The sequence below is a fragment of the Puccinia triticina genome, chromosome 10A (genome assembly GCF_026914185.1).
Source record: "Puccinia triticina chromosome 10A, complete sequence".
Lineage (NCBI taxonomy): Eukaryota > Fungi > Basidiomycota > Pucciniomycetes > Pucciniales > Pucciniaceae > Puccinia > Puccinia triticina.
Genome location: NC_070567.1, coordinates 7002360 through 7011991, shown reverse-complemented (window position 1 = coordinate 7011991; position 9632 = coordinate 7002360). Strand labels below are relative to the sequence as shown.

At 48.4% G+C, this 9632-nt stretch overlaps 1 protein-coding gene across 1 annotated transcript; it reads right to left on the bottom strand.

Moving 5' to 3' along the window:
• Positions 1–8843: 8843 nt before the first annotated feature.
• On the bottom strand, positions 8844–9632 carry PtA15_10A735 (uncharacterized protein; the record flags this gene model as incomplete). Its single annotated transcript, XM_053160942.1, has 2 exons — positions 8844–9446; positions 9549–9632. The coding sequence occupies 2 exons, from the start codon at positions 9630–9632 to the stop codon at positions 8844–8846; spliced, it is 687 nt and encodes a 228-aa protein (XP_053024866.1).

Genomic DNA, 9632 nt, shown 5'->3' with positions numbered 1-9632 from the left:
ACTCTGATAGACTCACTGTCAGTGAAATATTTGTTATCCAACAAAAACACTGTCAAATAATAATTCAGATCGTAAAAATGAATATGCAATATGTCAGTCAAGTTCAGCCACTGCAAAATTCAATTTCACTGAGCCAGCAACTGAGAACACCACAATTCATTGCTTCAACACCTTCAAACAATGATCCCTTAATTCAATTTTTATAAATGTTCTAGTGTGCTGTTTGGATCCAATTCACAAACAAGACTAGATTCAGAAGACTCAGGAGGATCCCGGTTCAGAAACAAGTGGAGGTATTAATTGACTTCCATTTCTATTTCATCTCCGTTTTACCCCCTCACTGCTTGTGTTTTTCTCTCTATTAACCTCTGTTCTTTTCTTAGGCTTGTCATACCTGTTTAATTGAATTAAATACTGTCAAATACTTCTTTTAAGAATCTTCTCCTATTATAGTTAGGACCCAAACTATAATCAGGTATATGATTTTTAAATTTCACTCATTCAATCATAGCACCAGGAAAAAAGGGTAGCCACTTGATGGCAAGTGACATGATGCAGCTTTCAGCTCCAACACTGCTCCAATCCTGCTCCTCTCCACCAGCACATCTATGGCTCACATGAGAGGTGTCAGGATCAAAGCACTCAATGTGACAAAACTAGATGATGCTCAGCTTTGGCCCTGGCCCAGCTGATGCTCAGCTTTTACCCTGGCTCAGCTGATGCTCAGTTCTTGCCCTGGCCCAGATGATGCTCAGCTTTGGCACCCGCCACCTGATGATCATCTTTGGCCCTGGCACAGCTGATGCTCAGCCTTGGCCATGGCTCAGCTGATGCTCAGCCTTGGCCGTGGCTCAGCTGATGCTCAGCCTTGGCCGTGGCTCAGCTGATGCTCAGCCTTGGCCGTGGCTCAGCTGATGCTCAGCCTTGGCCGTGGCTCAGCTGATGCTCAGCTTTGGCCCTAGCCTAGCTGATTTTCAGCTCTGGTCCTGTCAAAGCTGATTCCCATCTTTTTCCCTGGCCTGGCTCAGCTGATACTCAGCAAGCTGAGCATCAGCTGGCCAGCTGGCCCAGTACTGGGTCAAAGCTGAGCATCAGCTGGGACAGGACTAGGAAAATACTGAGCAAGGACTGGTACAAAGCTGTGCATCAGCTGTGCCAGGACTAGTACAAAGCTGAGCATCACCTGAGCAAGTACTGGTGAAAAGGCTTTATTCCAGCTTTATTCCAATTCTGAGAGTGAGCTTCACAAAAAAGCTGAGTATGAGCTGGGTACCAAAGCTGAGTATCAGCTGGACAGAACTGAGAATCAGTTGGGCTCATCAAAAACTGAACAGGACCTCCTTGGTAAATTTTGGAAGTTAAGGAGATGTTGGGAGATTGGGGTAGATAGTGGATAGATATTGGATAGATGGTGGGTAGCTGGCTCAGGCTGGAGCTGGTGTGATGTCACTTGTCATCAACTGACTATTTTATTTTCCTGGTGTAGTATCTTTTGTGTCTTTTATTAACCCTTTATTGTTTTTTGGTGTTATACTACTACGTACACCAGGAAAAATCAGTAGTCACTAGATGACAACTGACATGACACCTGCTCCAGCTGGCTATCCAGCCTCTAGTGCAATTTTCACAAGCTGATCCTCAGCTTTGTCCCAGGCCCAGCTGCTGCTCAGCCTTGGCCCAGGCCCAGCTGCTGCTCAGCCTTGGCCCAGGCCCAGCTGCTGCTCAGCCTTGGCCCAGGCCCAGCTGCTGCTCAGCCTTGGCCCAGGCCCAGCTGCTGCTCAGCCTTGGCCCAGGCCCAGCTGCTGCTCAGCCTTGGCCCAGGCCCAGCTGCTGCTCAGCCTTGGCCCAGGCCCAGCTGCTGCTCAGCCTTGGCCCAGGCCCAGCTGCTGCTCAGCCTTGGCCCAGGCCCAGCTGCTGCTCAGCCTTGGCCCAGGCCCAGCTGCTGCTCAGCCTTGGCCCAGGCCCAGCTGCTGCTCAGCCTTTGCCTGAGCAAGAACGGGCATTGATAAATGCACACCCGTCCCCCGGGGGCACGCCCACGCCCACCCCCTTTGAAAAGCTTTATCAAGGGCGTGCGAGGGCGTGCACGCCCCCACATAGGCGTGACAAGCGTGCACCGTGCCTGCTCGCCGAGAGCCCCTCGGTGGGCAGGTGCATGTACATACATATACCTGCTCGCCGAGAGCCCCTCGGCGGGTAGGTGTATGTATCCCTGCTCGCCGAGAAGGATAACTCTCGGCGAGCAAGTATACAAACACCTGCCCGCCAAGCCTGCTCACCTAGAGCCCCTCGGCGGGCAGGTACAGATCCCACCTCGCCGAGAGCCTTGCCTGCTCGCGAGAAGGATAACTCTCGGCGAGCAGGGCATGTATACCTGCTCACCGAGAGCCCCTCGGCGGGCAGGTGCATGTGTACCTGCTCGCCGAGAGAAATTATCGGCGAGCAGGCATACAGATCCCACCTCGCCGAGAGCCTCTTGGCGAGAAGGTATACATATACCTGCCTACCAAGCCTGCTCACCGAGAGCCCCTCGGCGGGCAGGTGCATTTATACCTGCTCGCCGAGAGGAATCCTCGGCGAGCAGGCATACAGATCCCACCTCGCCGAGGGCCTCTCGGGAGCAGGTATACTTGAACCTGCCCGCCGAGGGGCTCTTGGCGAGCAGGCTCGCCGGGCAAGTGTTTGTATACCTGCTCGCCGAGAGTTATCCTTCTCGGCGAGCAGGCAAGGCTCTCGGCGAGCGGGGATATGTATGCCTGCTCGCCGAGAGGTGTATGCCTGCTCGCCATGGATTTCTCTCGGCGAGCAGGTATACATGCACCTCCCGCCGAGCCCGCTCGCCAAGAGCCCCTCGTCGGGCAGGTGCAAGTATACCTGCTCGCCGAGAGGCTCTTGGCGAGGTGGGATATGTATGCCTGCTCGCCGAGGAGGTATAAATGCACCTGCCCGCCGAGGGGCTCTCGGTGAGCAGGCTCGGCGGGCAGGTGTATGTATACCTGCTCGCCGAGAGGCTCTCGGCGAGGTGGGATCTGTATGCCTGCTCGCCGAGGATTTCTCTCGGCGAGCAGGTATACATGCACCTGCCCGCCGAGGGGCTCTCGGTGAGCAGGTATACATGCACCTGCTCGCCGAGAGTTATCCTTCTCGGCGAGCAGGGATCCTACATACACCTACCCGCCGAGGGGGGCGGGCAGGTGTTTGTATACCTGCTCGCCGAGAGTTATTCTTATGGGCGAGCAGGCAAGGCTCTCGGCGAGCAGGTGCATGTATACCTGCTCTCCGAGAGGCTCTCGGCGAGGTGGGATCTGTACCTGCCCGCCGAGGGGCTCTCGGCGAGCAGGTATACTTGCACCTGCCCGCCGAGGGGCTCCCAACGAGCCATGGTGCACGCCCGTGAACGCCCATGTGGGGGCGTGCACGCCCTCGCACGCCCATACAGCGGCGTGCATGCCCTTCGACTCGCACACCCTTGATAAAGGGCGTGCGGTCCACCTGACCGGTCCGCATATTCCCCCCTTGAAGGATTGTTCCCGCGCGCGCGGGAGACATCCTTCAAGGGTGTGTTACACCCAACCAGCGCCACACGCGCTTTTCGAAGGGCGTGGGCGAGGGTGTGCCCCCGAGGGACGGGTGTGCGTTTATCAACACCCGTTCTTGCTCAAGCAAAGGCTGAGCAGTGGCTTTTCCTGTGCCAAGACTGAGGGGCAGCTGGGCCTGGGCCAAGGCTGAGCAGCAGCTGTGCCTGGGACAAAGCTGAGGAGCAGCTTGTGAAAAATGCAAGCTAGAGGCTTCATCTGTGCCAAAATGGGCACTGAGCTGTGTGCCAGCCAGCCCTTAACTAGCAGATGGAGTAGCTTTGGAGCTGAAACCAGAGCTGTGTTATGTCAGTTGTCATCAACTGACTACTTTTTTTTCCTGGTGTACTAGCTTTAGTTTGTGTGCTGCAATAAGGGTCAAGAAAGATCTAAATTTACCACAAATACACTATCTGTTAGTGTATTTGTGAGTGTATCCTGGGTAACACTACTCAAGATCTGCAAAGGGGAAAATTTGGATACACTAACAGTTAGTTGATTGGGCTATGATATAATTGGGGACAAGAATACCAAAAATGGGTAGTTATGATACACCACAATAGCCACTGTTATCCATGTAGTGCAACACTTGTCATTCCTAAACTCAGGTGTTATATATATAAATATCAGTAACAACTGGTTTAAACACCGGGCCAGAATTTTTGATGTGTTACTTGCATTACTAGTAAAGTAACATGTTAACCGCTGGATAACAAGATAAAGAGAGTCAAATGGTCCCCTCTGACTAATAAATTTTCCAATATCTGTGTCTCTGTGCTGGCAGATATTGAACGGACGTCAAATAATAAAATTCTTCAAGTTGCAATATTGTAACACCCTGCTGTTACGGTTAATGGTGTGGTGATTTATATTGAAAAGTGTGACATAATGTACACTCAGAGGAAGATGTGAGAAAGCATGACCAAAAAAGCTTAAGGAAAGTCACATGCACAGAAAGCACAAATAAGGACAACATGCAGATTGCAGAACACAGGCATCAGATTGGGTTGGCAGACTGGAGCAGAGGGCAAGAGCTGGAATGTGGGGGATCAAACATGCGGACTGTTAGCAGTGGCACATCATGAGCAGGTGAGCCAGGGAAGCTGAAGTGGGTGGAGGCACTGGTGAGAGACTTACTGACAGGGGATAGACAGAGTAAGTGGGAGGTTAAGTGTTGAAGAGGAGCAGAGTGATCTGGGAATGTGATGTGCAGAATTTGGGTGGATATGGTGGACTAGTGCAGAGAAGTGTCAGATTTTGAGATTGGGTGGGAACAGAGACAGACAAGTGTGGAGGGAAGGAAGGGGGTGGGGAGCTCACACCAACGGTTTCTCCACTCTTTTCCTTTCCATCATATTACTTACCACTCATCATTGTATCTGCACTTATTACTAGAATATTAAAAGAGTTTTACATGAACTTTATTTGCTTACTTGCTTTATTGCTACTGCGGACTTTTTCCTTATGGAGTGCAGAGCTTCATCACTTGCGGATTATTATGCTATAGATCAGGCTCATTGTGAAGCGCTTAAGGCTAGCAGAACGTAGCAGTGCAAAGCCAAGACATCAATAATCACTCAAGCCTGGGTCAATATTCTTGAAGAAGTGTCAGGCAAGGTGATGCTAAGAGCAGAACTCTTCACCAGGGAAGCTTTGGGGGCACTTCCCAGGGAGTGCCACAGCTTAATTTGGTGTTAGTTTTTTTCTGAACTGGGGCAGAATTGCTTCCAATTTGATGTTAAATTGTTTAATTACTGGGTAAGAAATATAGACCAATCTAATTTGGAGTGATATGTAACTATTCAACACAAACTATCATTCAAATATGTTTAATTCATCTTGAAGTAAAGTTCATGTCGATCACAACTTAAGTTCTACATTTGAAAATCAGGTAGCTCTTGCATCTGAAATTTTTTACATTGGGACAAACTGCCTTCATCAAATATATATCATGCCTGAAACACAATTCATTGCACCACGGATGTTTGCTCAGCACTTGCGTGCAAGTGCCTTCACCCCTCTCTTTAGGAACCCTTTAAGAATCCTTTAAGGACTTGGCTCCAAGTTATGGGTAATTTTGTATTGAATTTATGCTCAAGTGTGGCTGAATTGATGCTGAATCTTTCTGAATTCATGTTGGACATGGTTTCATATCAACCTGATATCCACCCCAACTGGCATATTTGAGTTATTGTATCTTTTCCAGAACCTGTGTTCAACTGCATTGGAAAGCAATGGCAACTCTTTGTCAAAAACCAGGGCTGTTTTCAATATAATTATGCATTTCATTTAATGATGTTTTTCTCATTGTTTCCACACTGCTCAATTTGTGCTGCAATCCATTCAAACCAGAATCTATTTAGAAATAAATTATTGGTGTTATGAAAGTGCCTAAACTCAACCATATTCTTGCTGGTTTTTCCCCTTTAAATACAAGGAGTTCTTGACTTAAGAATAATGAACCATGCATGTGGCAAACCACCTAATCATCATCACTGAGGCTCTGGTGCAACACTACAGAATATAAATCAATCAAAAAACATGTGATTTTCTTGTGAAAAGTTCTGGTAGTACATCACAAATTGTACTTGCCAGATTTTCACTTGTATTATGTCAAGAACTGATACCGCTTTTTCAATGGCTAGGATACAGAAATAACATAGTCTTGTAATCTGCACTGCAACCCCAAATTAAATTCCCCAATCACCAATCAGAAATTAGACAAAGTAGGTTACCATATACAGGCAGCATCAATGCGTGTTCTGGTACTGAGTATCTTGAGGTCCCTCCAAATGATTCACATCATTCACTAACAGATGGACACATATGCTGAAGCAAAACTGATCAGCAGTAACATGAGCAACTTCACTGATCAAACAGTCACAATAGTTGGAGCTTAATCTTTCATAGCATGCTATGATGGATATTTGGATTATTTCTCAAGTGTGTCTTCATCGTAAGCAAGAACACATCAGAACACACCCATTTGGCTATTTCCTAATTAAGATGAACAATCAACATTCTGATGATAAATGTTTTGAGTGTATAATTACATTTCACTTTGCAGGATGGTTCAGGATAAGACATAATGTGCATTCAGAAACCACATGTTGGGTATCATAAAAAATTTAAAGCATATTGCTGATGGGAGCATCACATAATAAATTCAGAATTAGTCCAGTGAACAGCCTCTCCATGGGCAGTGCTCTTTGATCCACTAAATTAATAAGAATATAATTATAGCTGCCCAGTATGTGTATTGAGCTAAGGATGAGGATTTATTTAGTGATATGGAACTCCAGATTTTTTTCAAAGGAAAAATAGCCTCATAGAATATTTTATCAGATATTAAACACAAAATAACGCAAAACAGGCTGAGAAAAAAAAACCACAGCACAGAAGGAGTTGAGCAAGAGAAGCATATGGAAAAAAGGAGATAAAAACAACAATAAGTAGTTTATTTTCGAGATTTCTTTGAATTCTGTTTGGCAATGTGATTTTGAGCATCTTCTACCTGTTGCTTCTGCCCAGCTACCTTTGTTTGGCCTTCAATGTAAGCCACCACTGCATTTGACATCTTTTCAGACATCTGGCAGGAGAAACCAATCCTGGTATACTTCTCAGAAGGAGAGCAACCATCCAAAGTCTGGTGTGTATCAGTGCCTGACCTGAAGACACACATAGTGACACCAACCACCTTATTCAGGTCAATGTAAACCTGAAAGTCACGGAAAGTGAACTGTCCACCAATCATGTCGAAACTGTCGTCAGCCAAAATTGGATCATCCGGATTTGAATTTTCGGGGTTGAAGATTGGAATCCAGCAAACTAGAGTCCAGGTGTTGGCGTCGGTGTCTTGGTGTGGACCATTGAAGAAATTATGCATCGTGAAAGTGAAGAACGAGGTGAAGTCAAACATGTTGTAAGGGGTGGGGTACTCCATATGAGCCATGGAAGGCAGGTTGCCCTTGATGAGTGTTTCACGATACTCCTTGAATGCACGCGGAGCAAGTTCTTGAAGATGTGTAGCAATCCACTCGTTTGCCTCCCGATACGCAGCGGCCTCGTCTTGATCATTGTATAAACATTTCTTGATCATCGCCGCAAGTCGACCAACCGAACAATATCGTCCAAATCCTTCCTTTTTTGAGCTCTTCCGCCATCCACATGCCCACATCCAACCACCCATAAGAGGCCCGTTATTTTTCACCGGAGCAACGTAGTTGGTTTGATCCAGGAAAAAGCATACTAGCTTTTCCCAGCCTTGAAGCTGGTCAGGCAACATCTCGGAGAAGGGAATCGTTTGGAACTTGCAGAAACCAGGGCCGCCGCGTGGAGCAATGACACAGGTACCAAACAAGAGGCCGCGGTATGATGCTTTCAACGTAGCCTGGGAGGTGAGAAGTTTGCTTGGGTTTGGATCGTGTTGACGGGTTGGTGGCACAAAGTAGTAGAAAGTTGCTTTTGAGCCCGAGGCGGCTGCGATTGCTTGCTTGGCGTTTTCGGGGTCTTGGGGATTTTTATCGTCCTCAGTCGGCAGGACAAACAAGAGCTCTGCTTTGGCTCGGTATCTGGCCCATCGGGCGGACGCTTGATTTGGACAAACACGCTTCCTAATTCTAATCAAAAGATACGGGCTGGTCTCAGGTGTTGTTTGCCAAGGGGGAAGGATGAGATGAGATGATGTGTGGAGTGTTGTGGAGTTGTAGACGAGTGCGGGTGCAAATTATGCTTGCCCCCAGCACCGCTACAACTAAAAGAAAGGGGAATGGATGATAGAGTCAAAGAGGGGAGGGATGGCCGGGTGCAAAGTATGCTTGCCCCCTGGACCAATGGAATCCAATGACGAGAGAAGGGGGTGGACAATAGGATTGGAAAAATACAAAAGACTGAAGCAGAAGGAGTGTACTTGCGACCAGTATCGGCAAACACATTGTCGCTTGCTGTGTCAGCTGATCGTTTGGCAATTCGATCTCGTGGGTGATGTATACTGCATCCGGATGGAATGGTACCGGGAAGCAAGAGGTCTAAAGAATGATTGTTTAGACGCAGCGGTGTCCGGTTGGTGTTGATTTGCTTGGGTAGGATGATTGCCAATGGTGGAGCTTGACGCCTAGAGGAGCAGTTTGGAAAAGAAACGAGGTAGGTAGAAGCGGGTTATGAGTACATAGCATGACTTTTAGAAAGTGTGTGAAAGGCTTACCGGGGTGGCAGTTGCATTTGTAATGGCGGGATTGATTGATCAGTGGCTTGTGGCAAGGGATGTGCTCAACCATTTTGAATGGGGTAGGAGAGAGAAGCCGACCCGGAATCAGCAGGAAGGTTTGTGCCGAGAGAGGCTTGCGCAGCAGTGAAGTGGGGTGGAGCAACCACACCCACCAAGGGAATCGGCAATCGCCAGCTGGAGTGATCGGGAGGAGAGAGAGATGAGTTCCTGATCACTCCAGCTGGAGCGGAGTAAATGGGCAGGTGATTGATCGTCTGGGTGTTGGACGGTGGGATTGGTGAGAAGCCGGTGGGTCGGAGAGGAAGGGGGTGAACAGTGCGATGCCCTACCAAGCTTTGATGAGAGAGAGACGGTTGAGGAGCGGGTACACGAGCAAGACCCTCTCGAAAGGCAGGAAGGAGTGTGCTGGCACCGGGGAGAGGAGGTCCAGGCTGATTGCCAGAGTGAAGCCGATGATTGAAGGGCGCAATTGAACTGCTTAGTGAGCGATCGATCGGGCGCTGGTGATGGTGATGCTCAACTGGAAATCGATCTCGATTGCGGTCCGGATCAAAACCCATCTGGGGGGGCAAGGGAGACGAAAGGCTATTGTGCTGCCAGTCGAATCGCTCCGGCACTTGTGGACTGAATGAGCTGATTCCCTGCTGGAGAGATGAAAGAGATAAGGAAAAAAAGATCAGTTTGTTGTTGACTGAGGTGGTGAGCAATGACAAGCAACTTAGCAAAGAGAACGAAAATATACTCACATTCGCTTGAGGACTTGTGTGGTTCAAGTTCCCGAGTTGAGGGCCGATCGATCCAGACGAGAAACGATCAACTTGCGGGCTCAT